We start from the raw sequence: 19555 nt of genomic DNA, 5'->3' as shown, positions 1-19555 counted from the left end.
CAATGACCAACTGAATATAATGACCTGTTAGCATTTCCTATAGGAAAGAAAAAACTAAAAAACTTAAACCAAGGTATAAAATCTCTTGCCACAATGCTGTTTAAAGAAGTCATAAGGAAACATGTAAAATTAATGGCAGGACTGAATTTTCCCGACGCTCTTTGAGACTGTCAACACTACAGAGCTAAATGTCCTTTTCTTAACACTAATTTTGCATCCCTTTATAAATCTTCTAAATTTTTCAAGGTAGTAAATTAGAGCAAACTCCTATGTTATTTTATTTATTCTTTTTTAAACATAACAGGCATGTAAGTGGTCTACACAGACCTTCAGCTATGAGAAAATCGGGGTGCATTCCTTTATAACTCTTAAAAAGCAAGGGTTTACTGGAATGCAAACCCCCAGCTTTTAGGGGCAACAAAGTACTTCAGTTAAAATAAACAATCTTTTAGATAATTGAAACCACATTATTTTCTTGTATATCATTTAAGATTTATTTTTCCAAATGAGATCTAATTTATGAAAAAGCTTTGTCAATTCATAGCATTTTCTAGTTAATTCATTTACATTTATCTTTAGGGTCAACTTGCAACGAAAATATATCAGTATTCAATAAATGTAGTACTCTAAATTATCAAATGCCTATGGCTAACCGTAAGTTATTTAATGAACTATTTTTTGATCCAGTTCCACATTATACTCTGGAGAACATATTCAGCCACCATTTGATTTGTTAGGGGAACTGGAATGCTTGTGGCATTTTCCTCTTCCTTCTACAACTTAAAAACACATTTTCTATCCTCATATGCAATGCTTATTCTCAATTTTCCTTTACTACTGCAGAGAAACGCATCTATTTTTATAATTTGTCTGAAATGAATTTCACATTTGTCTTACTCTGCTTCATGGCAGATGTAAGCACTTCTGACACTAATATCACTTTGTTTTCTGTGGAGATAAACTACCCTAACTTGTGCTTATCTTTATCATCTGTTTTTAATGCCAGGTAAAGCAAATGCTCTAAGAAGAGTTACATTTTGTCCAGCCTTTTTTTTCATCTGGCTAACATCCAACCGTGCTGCTGTAACTTGATGTGGAAGCTCCCTCTACCACTGACTTCATACACTTGGAGGAAGGAATTCCAGCTTAAATTCTACAGGTTCTATGAGCTGAGGAATTTGACATTTTACATAAACAGACCTCGTCTTCTAAATGAAAAACAAACAAAAATACAACCTTGCCCCCAAACGTGGCCTGTTTTTCACACATATATGTAAACCCCCCAAATACTAACTTTTTAAATTCCATTACCTCTGGTCCTCTACTGGATGGCCTAAAATACTATTGCAAACACCAGCCTCTTTACTTGCCACTCATACGAAATCACAAAACTTTAAGACTAGAATTTTGTTACCATATTCTGTTTTTCACCTCTGTCAACTTTTTCCTTAGCTACCTATCCTTTACTCATCTCCTATTTCCATAATACAAACTTATCAGCTATTCCCTTTTATAGTTGCCTGACTTGACTAATTTAATATTACATATGCACATTTTAACACTTTTAAGGAAGTCTCATTCCTGACCAAGAGGTAATTTTCACTCCTCTTCGACTCTGCCAAAAAAGTACATTGTTTTACACAATAAACCTATTTTTATTTGTGAAAAGAACACTGTTAACATTTTCCCCTTTAAATCAGGTATTGTAACAAAAACCATATGGATTTCCTTAACTCACCTCTTTTTTTGGCCAAGATGCTCTACACACTTCAGTTAATTTCACTGAAGTTGATAAAGATTATTCTAACACAGGATAGACAATGTTTGAACTCTACATATTAAAAATGCTCTAAAAAAAAGCAACTTGAAACATTCACATTTTTTAGTTTGCCTTCTCTCAACTCAAGTCATTATGTCTTTGACTTACACAGGTCATTTGGACAGTAAATACTAATATTTATGATGAAACAGAAAAAACATCATTAAACACAAAAAATACATAATCAGAAAATTGCCCCAAGGAAGGATTTGTTGAAGTCTTCCAAGTCCAATTTTAATTACACTACAAAAAGCAAAAATGAAAACCAGATTACTTTTATTTTTAACCTGTAACAAATATGCCCATTTGTAGAGTGCTCCTTTCTTGCTTCAACGGTCTCTCTTGCACCTATTGGATTACAAGTGCTGCTAATCTCTGAAGTGATAGGCCATTTCTGACTAAGTGCTATGCAACTGCAGCAAGAGAAGGAAGATTTGTGCCTCTTGTCAGAAAACACTTGAAGGGAAAACCCTGATAAACATCAGCCTCAGTTCACTCTTATTGAATATTTCATTTAGCAAACCTAACAGCTGAGTATCTCCAAAGCCGGTACTTCATTGCCTTGGCCAGATGTTCCTATAGCTTTTGGAGGAGAAAGGGCTGGGTGTAAGAAAGTCTGTTAGCTACTTCTTCCAAACAAAGGAACTAATTATCCACTGATACAAGGTTAGGTGCCAAGAGGAGTAGGAAGCTGTCTCTGTCAGTGGATGACACAGCCTATACTGCCAATCCTTAGTGGTGTATATTGATGTAGCTTGGCAGTATAGGATGTGCCATCCTTATTTGGCTATTTCGTTTATTGGCGAGTTACATTTCCAGACCAACCATTCCTTAAGGTATGTTCTTACTATATGGCAACAGACAACTTGCTGGTCGCCTCTCTCTTAAATATTAGTTTATCTTTTAAGAGTTGATTCTGCTAAATTCCATCCATGAAATTTTGTTACAGCCTCACAAAGAAAAAAGAATTGTTCTTCTAAGTCTACAGACATCAGTCTGACGGCCCCAACAATCCACTGTGGATCAAATGAAAATGAAATGCTTTTATGCAAGCACTGGCTGGAATAAGCCTTCTCACCAGCTTTAGTGAGTACCAGTGAGATATCTCAGCTGCAACCACGGGCTGTTCACTAGTAATTCACTGTGCTTTTGTTCATTGGAGAATGCTTATGACTGCATCATATAACCCTTTATGCAACACAATTACATGCCAACAACTTCATTACATGCTTACTGTAAAAGAACCTCCAAAACCAACCAAATTTTTACACTATTCTTTCCTAGCATCTTGTAACTAAATGTGTATTATGTACTACCACATGATACACAAAGCAAACAAGTTAAGAAATTAGCTTGTACTGTAAGAATTTAAACATTCTAATATACAACTTTTAAGCATGTATTAACTGTATCATTTTAGTATCAGATACCATGAAGAGTTTTTTTCTGGCTGCCTTAACAAATTTCAGTGCATTTCTGTCAAATGACAGCACTGGATCCTCTACAGAACTGAAGCCAACTGGATCCTCTACAGAATTATGACACACAACAAGACTAGTAGAGGCAAAAGTAAATATAATAATAATAATAATAATCCCAAACCAGAGAACATATTTGTAAAAAACTGTTATTTGGTTACAGCTCTGTAGACCTTCAAGGTCTCAAAGAAAAACACCAGCATACACATGCACCAAAAGAAACCTACAATATCCTTGTAGCACGCTATTTTAATACCTTTATAAATAGGCTTCCATTACTGTAACAAAAAGACTATTTTAACACTGGGATGAATTATCTATACCAGTCTTCCTTATATATATATATATATATATATAGAGCCATCATCATTCCCCTGCACAACTGACAGGTTTAGGTATAATTTCATTATGATGCATAAAGTCCATTTCTTTTCTGCCTTAGTAGCATGATTTATATCTGGATATTTCATTTTTCCTCTATACTTGAATGTTGTTATTGTTACTATTTTACTGAAATCATTAAATCACAATTATTCATTCAGTTACTACCCTGCTAAATTTGAGGAAAGGGCCATCAAAGAACCTCTTCTATTAGCAGCAATAATGAAAATACAATCTTAAGATACATCTACAAAGGATCACTGCTGGATCTCACACCATGAATCTGTGCCGATTTTCAACTAGTTTGTTGAAATGCAACACAATTTAAAGAAGTGTCAATTTTGAGTACTGAATCAAGAGGCTTTTTTACATTTGGGACAGAATTGACCCAAATATGGTGGATTTCATTCATCAATTAAATCAAAAGGTTTTTTTCCAAATATGCTACTCAAGTACAGAAAGCACTTTCAGGGATTTTATCATGAGATTGCGCCCACAGGCCATTTCAGAGTCAGAAGAAATACCACTGACCACAGATAAAGCATGTTCTCTTCCTCTTGTCCAACATAAACAGAGTTTGTCAGATTGGATTTTGACATGTCAGGCAAAGACAAGGACTAAGTATAATCAGTGAAATATTATTACTACAAATTCCAAGGTTAAATCTCTGCTCGGGACTAGGTGTTACATTTTCCCAGCACATCCACTATCACCAATCAACAAAGCAAGGATTGTCAGTAGCTGAAGAATGTTATTGCCAATATCTACAGTAGCTATGGCTCTCAGATGGAAATGTAAAATAAATATAAATAATATAAAAATTAGAAGCATAGAAACCAGCATTGCAAGAAAATATCTTTATTTACTTTAGCACCATGAAAAACTTAAAAATGTGCTAAGCATCTTTTCAGTAGTATTTGCAACAACTAGTATTTTTGAAGGCACAAATTAGAATTACAGGCCAATAGGTTTCTTTAAGCAGGCAAAACCATGAATTCTGAACACTTTCTTTTTCAAAGTACTTGTAGTGAGAATTTTCATTTCATGGATATGCTGCTTAGGCTACCAACGAGCTGAAAAAAACCTGCTTTTTCACACATTTTTCAAAAAAACACAGGCTGTTATTTTCTTTACTTCATCTCTCCCATTAGTTTTAAAGAGAAAGGTTTAAACTGTTCAGCACAAACAGTGTTCACAAACAGCATTCCAGGAGCTTCTATTCACAACCAATGAAACCAAACCAAAACAAACCCATGTGTCAAAAAACTAGTTTTGAAAAATATGAGAAAGGAGAAATGAAAATCAAATGTGAGACATTAACTTTCAGCAAGTATATAAATACACAGGGAATTTGTGACAGATTATGCCAGAAACACTTGAAAATTCTTCTGGTTTTTTGGTTGGTTTCTTGCTTTTGTTTTGGGTTTTTTTGTTTGATTTGATTTTTGTTATTATTTTATTGCATCAGAAAGCTTGTCAGGAAGTGAACTTGAAGAATATAAAGAAGAATATGAAAAATAATAACAACCATAAAAATATCATGTCTGATTTTCTTTGCCTGCTAAATTATCAGCTATCAAGATACCACTCTGTAGCATCAGCCTCAATATAAACCCTGCTGAAATTCAGGGTCTATGGCTGTTTGACTCAGCCGTAGGTGCTGGACAGGAACAGAAGCTAATAAAGCAAGCTCTGCCTCACTTACTACTACATCTTCCTGATTTTTAAACATGGATTTCTGTATGTTTTCATCGGTTTCTGTAACAAGAAAAGTAGCAAGAGAAACTGCTCCAAAAGAAAAAAAGGTAGCATAGGTTACCAGCTTGTAAGAAAAAGGAGGCCAAAGAAAAAGAGAAACAGAACAACAATTTAAGTACCAAAAGGTAAGTCCCAGGAAAAAAGTGGCTAATTAAAAATAAACTAACTTCTTGAATACGAATACGGGAAATCTGACTTTCCTGGACAAAAGTGTGGCTTTGAGTACAGGGTATGAAACTGCGTCCCATTACTGACTTCTCATCTGATGCATTTCTGTGATTACGAGAGATGTGTTTTATAGATGACTGAACACATCCAGTGTGACACTAGACTACTCCTAAATGGAACTTAAGGAAAATCCAAGTCATCAAGACACAAACCCCAAAAAACATATATTCCATCCTTATAGAAAGAACATCGCCTAGTGCAGTATCTTTTCTAAAGGAGCTTTTTCAAGTGGAATGCAAGAACTTAAGCACCAAAATGACAAAGGTTCCCAACAGAAAGGCAAAAAAAGTGTCAACTGCAGATAACAAAGGCAGTTACCCTTTAAAAAGATTGGTAAAAGGCATTTTAAAGTCATCTGTTATCTAAGCTGAAATTCTTTTTCTTGTTGCAGTGTCAGTGTTTTGTAGAACAAATGAGTCTGCCAATCAAATAGATCAAAAGAAGGTCCATCAGCTTAATCAAAACTATACTAGTAATTTAGAACACACACTTGGGTTTTTAGAAGGGGCTTTTGAAATCACCAAGGGTCATGGAAACATGAAAGTGGAAGTTTATAAAAATGATAACACATTTGCTAGTGCAACCTTGAAGAAGGTTGAGAAAAAAGAGACAAGCCTGACTGAATGGAGATAGTACAGTGACCACTGAAAATCAAAAGAAGTCTTGATTGTATTCAGCTTCAATTTCTTTTCTGTCTAGTACTGAAATCTTCTGGTAGGTGACCATGTGCTTAGATTCACAGAAACGACAACCAGAAAAAAAGCTACCACTTTCTCAGGAGTCAGAGCGAAGCAAATTAGACAAAACCCAGTAAATATGGCAGAAAGAGTTCTGTAGCTGCCAAGCAAAAAAGGAAGGGGTAAGGAAGAAACTTTGCTTAGAGTAGGCCCCAGGCAGTAATGCCTGCTTGGTTTACAAGGAAGCCTCCTGGAGGGCAAGATACCTAGGGCTGAATGCTCAGGCTATCTTGGATAAAGTGGGTTCCTGCTTCCAAAACTAATGGCAGAAGAAAACACTGTAACTCCCAGTGACCAAAAGCCTGGGTGAGTACTACGTACTACCGTCTGCTGTTCAAGCATTTAAACAACTGAACGGAGCTGAGACTACCCTATCTGCACATGACAATGGGGACCTACAATCCACATTCTAATCTCAACCCTATGAACAAATCCTTAACACTTTTATCAGATGAAACATCAATTAATTTTGTGTATTTTTCTTAGGAGAAGGTACACTTGCCCAGGTGGACCAACAGCGTGTTGAGTTACTCAGGCTCTGTGTCAAGACCTCCTATGCAGTTACACCCCGGTAAAGAGTAAAGCTCACAAAAAACTTACTTTGCATCTACATTCTTACTTTTGTAAGGTGACCATCACAAAACACACCTGCCTACAGCATCAATTCATAGCCTTCATATTTCCTTCTGTTCAGCTACAAGTACCAGCCCTGCAGCTAATCCTCCCACGGGAGAATTATACCCTATGGCAGTGTGATAGGAGCAGTCTGATCTGGAACACACTTCTGTCACTAATGTGACAGTCAGATGGATAAGAACTGTTTCTCAGGATAAAATATCTGGGAAACAGGCTGGTGAACAGTGGGTTATGGCCCTCTGCCAGTTCACATGCTAAGACAGCTAACAGACCTTGGACTTCTGGGAAAGGGAAACAGATGTTTCGATTTGCACAGACTGTTTCTCCTTATTTTTTATTCACAACAGCTCTTAACGATGCACTCACTACCCAGGGCATGGGCACAGGGCCCCCAGTGAACACTCACAGCTTGTAACATGAATTTATATTAATGCATTACTCTTTTATTTATATTATTGCGTTACTTCTTTTCCAGCAAAATGAAACTGAAAATGCTTTAAGCTCTAGTTCCATGATCTGGAGAAGTGTTTCTCATTGCATGATGAAAGCAGCTGCATTTGAAATAGAGATATACATGTAGACACTCTTAAGCTGTATTGCTGACATTTGAAAAGATTTTTCCGTCTGTTTTGTTTAATAAACAATTTTAGTAACTTAGTAAATAATCATTAATATTAGCATGAGAATAGAAGATATTTTAATTAAAACCTGACAGGTGTTTGAAATCGAACTCTTCACACAATAGACGCTCACACCTACTCTCAGCATGGTTCCTGCCTGAACAGGGGAAGGTAGGTGAAAGAAAATGCAACTGCTTTACCGACAATTCGTAGCCTGTGAATTACATGCAGAATAAATTTTATCTAGTCAACACAGTGAGACTGGCACTTTCTCTTTGTCCTTTAAGCACATGATAACAAGGAACAATCATTAAAAAAACCCCCAATCTTGCACCACAACTGCAGCACTGTCGAATTCAGAAGCAACCACATCATCATCCCCGTCTTGATCGCCCAAATTATAATTGATGGGGAAATGCAGGGGTGGGGGGCGGGAGGGGTGTGACAGACTGAAACCTGGTACTTCCATGGCTGCTACTGTGCACTGAAAGTTTTCACCCCGGCAAACTTTTCACTGCCGAGCAGGATTCTTTCTCATTGAACTATCACTATTTCATAATTAAAATGTTTCATATTTAGGTTACACTGAAGCACAATGACTTTCTATCTAAAGCAGGACAATTTAAGGTTATGAAATTTCAGCTTTCTATTGCCATGGAGATTCTGCTATAACAAACAGATTTTTAATTTCTCTCGCCACTGTCTATTTTGTATTTCTTTGTATGAAAATTTTAGAAAGATCAAGTTTTATTTCCCAACAGAATCTTTCATATATTCTGCAGCAGAGAATATGTCTGCTCTTTAACAACATTTTATTTGTAGCTATGCATTATTTAACTGCAGTGGGGATGGGCACTAAACATCAGAATGTATATTCTAATGGACAAAATATCACAGGAATAATACTGCCTTTTTTTTTTTTTTTTTTTTTGCTGGTTAGCACTTTGAGTACAGTATACATTTTTTTTTTAGCAAGCAGCTAATAAAACCTGGTTGGGTTGCTTATTTTCAGAATTCTAGAGGAAGTTCAAGGTGGGCATAAAAAATTTGGTTATATATACAAAATTCCTGTAAGTAAAAAGGACTGTGCCAACGTTTCAACTTTACCTGATTAGTTACCTTCAAAATGAATTAGGACTTCTGTCAATTCAGCACAAAGAACCAAACACACATAACCAAGAATTTATGTAAAAAACTCACTATAAATACAGCAAATATTGGTCAAACTAAACACAAGAAAGGACAGAGCCATACCGTGACAGGCACATTCATCTTAGTGAGAAGGAACAAGGAACTGCTTCATCATGTTATCCAACTGCATATGTTTAATCAAATACATTCTACAATGGATTTCAGCTGGGGCTAATGACTTCAGCAGACTACATTCTTCAGCAAAAACATTCCATCACACATGTATGAATTCACTCCAACCTGTGATGTATAGCACACAGCTATAACTCATCCTAAATGGTTATAAAGGCAGTATGTCCTCAGGCTACCCAATGTCTAGAGACAACAGATCCCCACCAGCCATCAAAATAAATGAAATAACAGAAACTTAGACTCTTTCTTACAACACAGACTGTTTCTTTCTCTTTATATAATGACACTGCTACTACTGAATCAGCCAGCTCCGTGGCACAAGCCTCACAAGGCATACAGGCACAACTCTTTATAAGAGGGAAAAAAACTTGTTTTAGTCCCCTCAAAGGTCAAGGAAGCAAGTGATCCCATTCCACAAAGAGCCAACTGAGTAAAACCGGGTCTTCTGCGGACTTACATCTTGTAACTCAACTCATATGTGGATATTGTGGTTTTTAACTAGCAGTGGATACATTAGCAATGTCTCCCTATGAAGAGCTTTCTCACCGAAATTAATAGAGAATTAGAATCTGAGATTTCTAGCCGTGTCAAAACTGACAGAAAATGACCCATGGGATAAATAGAAGGAGGAAAAGACAGGCAGGCAATGTAATCACTTAAAGTCTTTTCACTTATGAAATGAGAAAGGTGACTGAAAAGATTACCATTACAAAGGTGTTTTAACCAAAGCGATGAGATTGTTGTATTTTCCCCCCTCTGGAATGCACGAATAGATACAAATCCAACCTAATCTGCTGCAAAGTACTTCTAAGAAGCAAACTTAATTCCACTCATTTTAAGAATGAGTCCTCTCATTTTTAAAATTCAGAACTGAGACTGTTTGCACACATCAGCATGGAATCTTACAGGAAAAGTCACTGTATCAATACTATATGGTGATTTGAGGGAAACATTACAATTCTCACAGAATATACAGGAATAAATGCCAAAAAGAATTTGTTCTCTCATTGACTAAACAAGTCAATGAAGAAAACAATGTTAATTTCAACAGTCAGAAGTAAGCATTTGGAATTTGGAGGAAAGTAAGAAAATTAGCATTGCATAAACAAAATCTAAAAGCTTCCCAAAGACTCTTAAACAGTAATATTAGAATTGTTTTACAATTAAAGAGGCAAATTAAAAGATGCTTTTAGTTGAGGAAAAAAAAAACCCACAAAAAACCACACAAAAACTAAAACAAACCAAAACAATCAAACAAAAACTTCTGAAAATTTACACAGGAATTTCCTGACTTTTACTATTTCTGAGCTCTTTAGTAATTTCTTTTGGTGTTCTTGTATTCCAATACAAAAGAGAGTCCTTTAATGGTTCTTAGCCCTCTCTGGAGGATTTGACAGATTTCCATTTCAGTTTGTTAATTTCATTATGAATCATTAATTTCTTTGTTTCTTTCCTGTTCTAAATAGGCATTTCAAAACAGAGAAGAAACAGACAATGAACAAAAAGAAAATAATCCCTTCAGATAATTTCCTTGATTTTTAGTTTGTCCAGCATACATTCTGATAAGCAGGTTTTCACAATGACTTTTTTCCCCTAATTTAAGCATCCTGCATAAACCAATAAACCCACATTTGTTCTCCCAAGTTAATGTCAGCAAGCAAAGCCAGGTGAACAAAGTTTTTAGATCTAATAACACAGAAGTTTAAGAATTTGCATACAAAACCTCTCATGTACAAGGAACAATCTTAATAATTAATACAGCCAATCCACACATTTTTGAAATCATATCTGCACTATGAAGTCTTGGAATTCCAAGCATAAAAGAATGCCTCACAAATAAACATTTCCGGCATGTACACCCTACTGTAACTTATCCAAATCAGTTTCCCAATCCAGTATATGATGCCTTGAATGAAAATGCAAAATCTTACAGCTAGGCTTATTGCTACGTATACTATACAGCAGCAACTACACAATTCTACATACTTCTGTAACAAAGACATCATTATAACTGTAACTTTTATACACTCTAGAAAAAGGGAAGTGCTCTGTTTTAGTTCACCAAGGGAAATGACAACAAAGCAAGCACAAGGGTGGCTAGTATTCATAAGGAGACTCATAAATAAAGGAAATTATGTGCACAGTTATTCATAAGGTACTTTTCCTCCTTTTGTTTACCATCCTGTAAAGTTCCGTTCATGAAAAAAAACAGGAAGAGAGGAAAAGGCTGAAGCAGTCAGGACCATCACTGCTGCTGTAGCATTAGTTTTGCAAAGACTAGGAAACAGTGTTAAGTAAAAAATGTAGAAACCATGTATCTTCTTGAATACATTCCGTGGTTTGCACACAATGTGACAGAAAGCTATTTAAATGCTACACTTAAGAAATTCCTTCCAAAAATTCCAAGTTTCAAAATACATTTAGATTTTCAAAATTAACAGCTCATAAACAGTGCAAGACAACCATCATTTTGTGTGACAAATGGAGACAAATTTAAATAGCACTAAATAAATGCTCTCTGCATGAAATATATGGGAGAATGCTTGGTTACAGTTAATTGAGAAGACGACCAGTTACCAGAAACAATTAAAGCAACCCCAACTCTCCTGTCAATTTAAATGATCCTTATACTAAAAGTGAATTACCTCCATTGAGATTCGTCTGTGTATCCGGTTTCTGAGACAAACTCCTGTGGGAGACTGAACTTCATCAGATGATGTTCCAGAAGCTTGGTCACTTTCCCCATCCGATCCCATTTTCAAATTTTCATGAACAATATCTTAAAAATAATCCAAATAATTGAAAATGGTTAAACAGCAATGCATCAAACAGCTTTTCTGTACAGATGGAAAAGAAGTGAATCATTACTGTGATTGAGTTACACAGCAGAGTCAGACTCATCATAGCCATGGCAGTCTTGATACATACTTTAAATGGCTCAGTAATAACCACAAAATGAACAGGATTACTTTATAGGAATTCTATGCAAACTTATTTGAACTGTAGGAGAACTCAGTTTTCCAAAGCAAAAGACAGACGTTCCAATCCCAACTGTAGTTCCTCAAAGCCAACTCCCCCTCCCAGCTTCAGTTCCTAAAATCCCTCAGTACCACTCCTCTTTTAGCTGCTCTTGGATATACAACATTACTGAGAATAATTAACATTTTCAAATCAGACTACCTGATGCTAGTAACCTAAATGTATCTTCAGTCAGCTTAAAAGTCCTACCAAGAGGTATAGTAGTATTTTCAGAAATGACAAATACAGAAGTTTCAAATATAAAATCCCCTGGCATCCATGTGTGAACTCAGGGGATGTATATAACCATCTAAATCAAGGCCCACAACATACAAGTGCATTCAGAAGACTTGATGTTTACAAGCCATTAAGTGAAATTTGTGACCTTATGGAGGAATTTATCTAACTGCTTGAGTTAAGTGATGCAGGATCTTCATGTCAACTGAACTTGTTAATTTTTAAACAATCCTTAAGATTCATGCACATAAAAGCTTATGTATATTATATATACATATAGACCTTGGTTTTAAGCACCAAAAGATTTTTCAGTCTTTGGAGACAAAAGAAAAGTGAACAAAAGAAAATCAAGGCAGGGCTATTACAGCATAAAGAGCCAAATGATTTGCAAAAGGACACACAAGAAATCGGTCATAGAAGAAATTCACTATGAGTAATGCTCCACCATCAACTTAGAAATATCTGAAATGCAAAATTCAGAAATTAAATACCTATACATATAAAGTAGGTGCTTCAAAAGACACCAGCTCCCTGCTGTCTCCTGATCCTTGTTAGTAATCATTATCTTCAACAAGGTGTTAGAGAACCTGAGGAACAACTAAAAATCCCGGAACTCCATCCCTAAAAAATGCTAATATTAGCAAAATGCACAGAGATCAATTCAGCCTTACAACCAACACACTTGAAAGTATTTAACATTTGCAAAGCATCACAGTGACTTTAAAAAGCCCCCAAAAACCAAAAGAGAAACTGCAAGTTTCACACCATCAACAAGCAAGAAAATTGGATTTTTCTAGGGGGAAAAAAGCCATTAGGGCAATGTTTTGTTATAAGCACATCTTCTAAAATATTTGTCTAGCTTGGCTTACATACAATCACGCACACTTCAAAGGAACTAATTCTTCCTCAGTACATACAATTTCCTTTTATGGAAAATAAAATGGATATAAAAAGAAAGAATAATTTCTAAGTTATTAGAAACACATATTTTAACTCAAAATACTGTAATTAAACAGAAACAAAGCATGCATCTTGTGCACAAAGCAAATTTTCCAGCAGTGATGCAGATTTATATTGGATTTCTATTAAAAACCCATACTGAATCAGATTTTTCCCTGCAAGTCATGCATAGATTTGGACTAAATAAAAAAAAAATAAAATTAACCTGCACTCCTTAATAAGCAGTCTTTTGATTGCAAACAAGCTAAATACTCATCAGTGCTATTAAAGGCAGGGCAATTTGAACCCTTGGAAAAGGTTTTCAGAAAGCGGTTCCTAAAGATTACCCTTACTTTTGAAGCTACGCAGAAAAAATGTGACTCTCTTTTGCTAAGACTCTAAGAATTGTTTTATTCTCTGTAGTGACTTGACAGCTATCTTTTTAAAAATTTCTAACAAACTGTGGAAAATTAATTTTAGTAATATAAAAGCATTATTGAAAACACTGCTTGCAGCAAAGCTGTTATGCCAGTACTGTTATATCTGGTGTAATAGCACACTCACCATATTGGTTCTTTAATAAAAACTCTCTTTTAAAATACGTTTCTGAGAGGTCATCTAATCCAATTTAGCAATTACAGCTCTTGAGATTCTGTTAGTAAAATGAAGTGTAGCAGTTATACTGTTATAATTGTTCCCAAACCTATTTATCCTCATGTTAGAACAAGCCCATTGGTTGGGACCCAAAGTCTATTTTCTTTATGGAAGCTACGCAAGAGAGTTATCTCAACAATCTCACAAAATAAAAACCAACAAAATCTTTTTTTTTTTTTTGAGAGACTGATACTTAAAATTATTATGGGATTGATACTGTCATATTTTTCACATTTAATTCACGAAAGCATTTGTATTATCAAATTACTAGTAAAAAAAGACAATTGGAAATGCAATGCTCAGAACAACATAGAGCACCCTAGCTGACAAAGATAATTCTTTTACTAAGAGGTTCACCCATGTAATAACACACAACTAAGCACTATTTCAAGAACTAGTAACACAAACCCATATATTGGAACAGATAATGTAGCTGCAAGGAGATTATGTTCTTTCTAAATCAGGAATGTGAAGACAAAGAGGGTATGCACTATTCAAGTCTAAAAATGCAATATTTCAGACATATATAGATGATAATTTGAATACCACTGTGATATGATTAATTCCGGCAAGTCTGGATAAGCTACATACCCAAAACCAAGAGGGTTCATGCAGGATACTGGCCAGAGCAATCAAAAATGTATCAGTAAAGAACATGCATTTCCAATGGGCTAAATACCCAACTACTCCTATCTATAAGGGTTTGCAGATGTTTTAATTATTTTCTAAACAGATATACTTTCAAGCTTTTTAAAAATAACTTGACTGTGTTATCATCTGATATAAATGCATCCTTTTATTTGATTCAATTAAAAAGGCATTAGTAGAGCCTTATGTTCATTATTTTAATGGCATAAACCCTAGACTAAGGCATTAACCCAGCCATTTGAATCATTTTTACACAGGTGCACAATGGTGTTTAAATAAGCAATGATGAGAACCATGCAAATATTGCCCTCATTTCTCTAAACCTTTCTTTAGACAAGTTTACCTGCATGAAAACTTGCTTGCATAGTCTTTGGAGGTTTCAGTAATTCCACAATATATTGAATTGCTTTTACTGCAATACCAAAGCATTCTCTTATACAGATGTCTAATTTAATGTACTCTTATTAAATATCCAGAATGGCCATGAAATGAAAAGCTAGATGTAGATTACTACAATATAACAGGGAAACTATAGAAGTACATTTAAAGGAAAAGGCTGTCCTCATGTCAGCTGTGAGGAATGCACCACAGAAGAAATTAATACAGGGAACCTACGGTGCAGCAAATGAGAACTCCTCCAAGTGAGCCATAATCAAAGTCACTAATAAGTACTGAGTCAGACTGCATGATCTTTCCACCTTATTTCAAATTATTACAAAAATAATCATGTGACTTTCATAATGGATTTCTTCCAAGGTGCACTCTTCCAAAGCTTACTTTTCTATGAAGTGGATACATTGTATGATTAATTTCAGTGATAATATAATTCAAATTGAAGAAGGCCATAGTGAGAAATTGCCTTTGCCATTACCTTTACGGAACTATGAAAGCTGTATGGAAACATCATTCCTTTCAAATAACATTTATGACAATGAAACAAGACTTCTCCATTACTGTATCAATACAACTTGCAAAAGCAAGGATTAACACTCTCCTGGCTGTTACTTCAGTCCACCAGCAGGGCCAGCTTCAGTTGGCTCTGCACATTCCAGAAGCCTCTCCAGAGGTGACATTAATATAAAAACAGAACAAGGACAATCGGATTTGTTCTACATTCAGCCAGGTCAGGTCCAAAAAAGGTTTATTAGCTCTGGCGTCATCACGGACTGCAGCAGCAGATGTTTCCAGAGGTACAAGACTCTAGAAGCTGTACAGATACAAGCGAACTTTAAAAATTCTATCAGCTAAACCCTCATTCAGTAGTTTCACAATCTGGTCTGAGAATCACCTCTGGTATCTAAAATCATCCTGGTAACTGAATACTAAATTTAAAAATAGCTAAGAAATTTTTAAAAAAGGCACAGCTCAAAATTTTCTCCTTATGGAGCATTTTATAAAACATAAAGCTAACAGAGAATTTCCAAGTAGAAATTATTTTTGAAGTATTTCGGGATTTTACATATTATCACAACTGCAGAAACTCAAGTTCAATGCTCAAAAAGCAAACAAAACTCCAAAACCTTCCTGGACTTCTCAATCAATTTTTATAGTGGTAATCTCATTCAAACACATGCAGCATGAAGATGCACTTGCGGCAGGTCTCAATTTAACCTGGTTTTCTTTAACGAAATAACCACTTTTCTACATAAAAAAATAGAGGAAAAACTGTAAAGAAAAGAGGGTGGATGAAGAAAGTAAAGAAAAGTCTCATGCAGTGTAGCATATTTGACTATTTTGTTTCTGATGTTGTTATCCCAAAAGAGAAAACCTCAGCTTCCTAATGAGTAATAACCATTCTTATATAGCAAGAACAAGAGAAAGAAAGACGTGAAAAGGAGCAGAAAGAGGAATTATGACTGCACATACTTGTACTCCTAGTTTTTTACCGCTAGATCACCTGCATAAGTAGCTTGTATTTCCATCAAATAAAGAGTTTTAAAAAAGGCATTATCATATCCAAAGCAAAAAGAGGTGTTTAACATATACATACAGAGCAACCAGGCCCAGTGGAAGGTGTCCCTGCCCATGGCAAAGAGGTTGGAATGGGATGACCTTGAGGTCCCTTCCAACCCAAACCATTCTGTGATTCCATGATACACTCTGTAGGTGCACCTACTCCATACTACTTGAGAAAAAATTATAAATTGCTGTTAAAGGCAACACATAAGTAAGAGAGTACAGGCATCTCTGTACCCAAAACCACCTTTGCTGCTCCTGTAGTTTACATGTATCAAGTTTGACAAATAATCCATAAAGACTACATATTCAGATAAACACAGATTTCACTAAGGACACAATTTTTTTATAACTCTCTCTTCCTGTTAGATTCTTGGCAAATTAACTAAAGCTTGGCTTGACAAAAATGAAAAAGCAAATACTGTGTACTGGACTTGAGTGAAATCAGAAATTGATACAGTAGTGAAACCATGCATACTAAAACCTGTTTTCTTGTGTGAAAGCAACAGCTGCTAGAGTAAATTCAAAACGATATATGTCTTTTTTATTGTTGGAATGGTAACTCAAGCAGTAAAAAGGCATGGTTTTGAACATGATGAGTGGTATTACACCAGGTTTGACAACTATCTTGAAGATTCATAGCTTAATCTCGAAGATCAGTTTATCAAACTTCTAAAGGAGGGCAGTAGATTGAAAAACTAATAAAACTAATTAACCTGTGACTTGCTCTCATTTTCTAGTATCAATTAATTAAGCATAATTTAAAGTAACATAAAAGCAAGCAATAACATTATTGGTGACTGGAGGCAGCAACATGACAAATTACTTGAAGAAGAAAAAATATTTCATAACTTATTTGCTTCACGGAAGCACAAATATAGCTCAAGACCACAACAAAAAGATAATTACAGTTGAGTGGCCTTAATTTGTCATTGAAAAAAAATTTTTTTTCTCCATAATATTGAGAAGTAATATAGAAGCAGTTCTTTTAAAATTCCACACATAGGATGATTATCCTCTGTTTTTTTTGTAATACATTTACTGTACTTCTTGCCAATACTTAACTGAGATGGACACATGGGTTCCTTGCAAAGTATTAAGAATATTTTGTTACTTTTTTAACTTTTAAACTTGTAAAAAATTCATGGGTGATTTCTCTGTGTTCTTCTAATGGCTTTCTTCCTGAAAATCTTAAGATACATTCAGTGCCTTAAGAACAAATTTTCTGAACTCCAGAAAAAAATTACTGCATACTCAGGGACTTATTAAAGCATTACAGTATCTGCACCTCCTGCTATGAATCAATACCAACATTATTTTTCACAGAAGAATTTATTTAAACAAACAGTGTCGGAAATTACCTAATCTGCTCCCATTTCTGGGCATTGCCATGAAAGAGCCGAGGCTGCCCCCTATGACGCTGTGTGGTCTCCGTAAAGGGGGCTTCTTGAAAGATCCTGTGTATTGGTGGAGAAATGAGTGCATGCTGTGAGACGTTGGAGGCCTGCCATTCTTCACAATAGGCTCTACAGTTCACGAGGATCAAAATATTCATTGCCACAAGCAAGGAGAATTGTCAGGAACATGCCAGAAGAAAAAAAAGAAAGAAAAAAAAGAGTTAGTGAACAGGAAATCACCAGTCTAGTAAAATTATCTTTCATGCTAACAGCAAACCACCATAATATGGCCATTTCTGTATTAACAAACAAGTATAAACCACAGTATTAAGTGTTACCCAAATTTAATTTTAGCTAAATCCTGTCACTCTCCTGCTGGACGAGTAAATGCCCTAAATATACAGTCTTAGAATGTTGATAAAACCAGAACACTATAATTAATTTCTTCTGTCTTTACTGAACAAGGTTTCATCTTTACTTTTAAACAGGACAGCTTTTAGGTCAACTACGATGAGCAAATTCAACTACAAGCCTTTGAAGATATTCTCTCTCAAAATTCTTGTGGGTCACCAAAGCCTTGCCATTGGAGATCTTTAGAAGTAAACATACCTGTCTGTACCTTCCAGAGCTGTTATGTCATAATTAAGGTTATTAACTTATAGGGCATCAGAAAAATTATGCATTAATTTTTTTTTATTTTGGCTTTCTACTGGATTGTGCTTCAGATAGCTCACAGAAATTTTTTTTTTAAAGAACTTATCATTGATAAGCACTTTCTAAAAGAATTAAATGTAAGAAATTTTCAAATTGTATTTACAAGTGTGAACAGAATTTGGGTGTTCATGTTCCTTCATCAACCTGACTCCTCAAACATGGACCAGCCCTCAAGAATAGACATGGTCCTAGAAGGGGCTAACTCTAAAAACATGAGGGTTTTTTTTACCCCCCAAAAGAAGCAGAACAAATGTCCACTTGCATTGACTGTCACAACAGTGGACTTAGCAGAACCACCAATGAAATCATTCATACAAGAAAATAAAGATGAAATACTCTTGCTTCAGAAAACGAGATCAGAGTCATCTGGCAGCTACCTGCAAGCACTCGCTCTATACTAGGAAAAAGAACAGAAGCTATGCCCAAAGAACAACTGAGATTCAAGTAATTTTTTTCCATTATTTGATTTGATTCTTATTAACATTACAGATTCAGGTTTGGTATTATTCAGAAGACAGAAAAGGCAGCAGCCATGCACTGAGGAACCACAGTGTGAGTGCTACTGAATGGAGCAGCACCCACTGGAGCCACAGCTCCCAGGGTGTGCTCAGAGCTTCACTCATGCCTCCTGGGACAGGGAGCAGTCTGGGATGATATTTCATCACTCCACCTTATATACCTACATGCAGGGACCCAAAATCTTGCTTTCCCTTCCAAAAAAAGGGAGAAAGAAAAATATAGCTAGGAGAACATATTTTATAGAAAGCAGAATTTCATTTCAATGGTAAAGGAAAGGAACAGCAACAAGTGCCTAGTAATCTAAGAAAAACAGCGTCCTGAAGGGAACACCCTCCCATCCCACATATACAAAAACTTTCTAGATACATTATTACGATTAGTCTGAAGCAGAGACAGAAGTACACAGACAGAATTACCCAAGGACAGGTCAATGACCTTAAGAAATAATTATGAAAGGAATTTTTGCATATAAACACAAATAACACAGTGAGAC

The 19555-nt window shown here is 35.5% G+C and overlaps 1 protein-coding gene across 4 annotated transcripts in view; it reads right to left on the bottom strand.

Moving 5' to 3' along the window:
- CDK17 (cyclin dependent kinase 17) overlaps nt 1-19555 on the bottom strand; it is a 91854-nt gene that overhangs the window by 23487 nt on the left and 48812 nt on the right. For all 4 annotated transcript variants that reach the window (XM_083860363.1, XM_083860366.1, XM_083860365.1 and 1 more), the window contains 2 exons: nt 17794-17958; nt 11626-11759 (listed from right to left, as the gene is read on the bottom strand). In XM_083860363.1, the coding sequence (XP_083716489.1) occupies nt 11626-11759; nt 17794-17958 (299 nt within the window). The remainder of the gene's footprint in view (nt 1-11625; nt 11760-17793; nt 17959-19555) is intronic.

The sequence above is a fragment of the Zosterops lateralis genome, assembly GCF_965231275.1.
Source record: "Zosterops lateralis genome assembly, chromosome: 4".
Taxonomy (NCBI): Eukaryota; Metazoa; Chordata; class Aves; order Passeriformes; family Zosteropidae; genus Zosterops; species Zosterops lateralis.
Note: the sequence above shows the minus strand (reverse complement) of the source record. Positions and strands in the feature narration are given on the sequence as shown.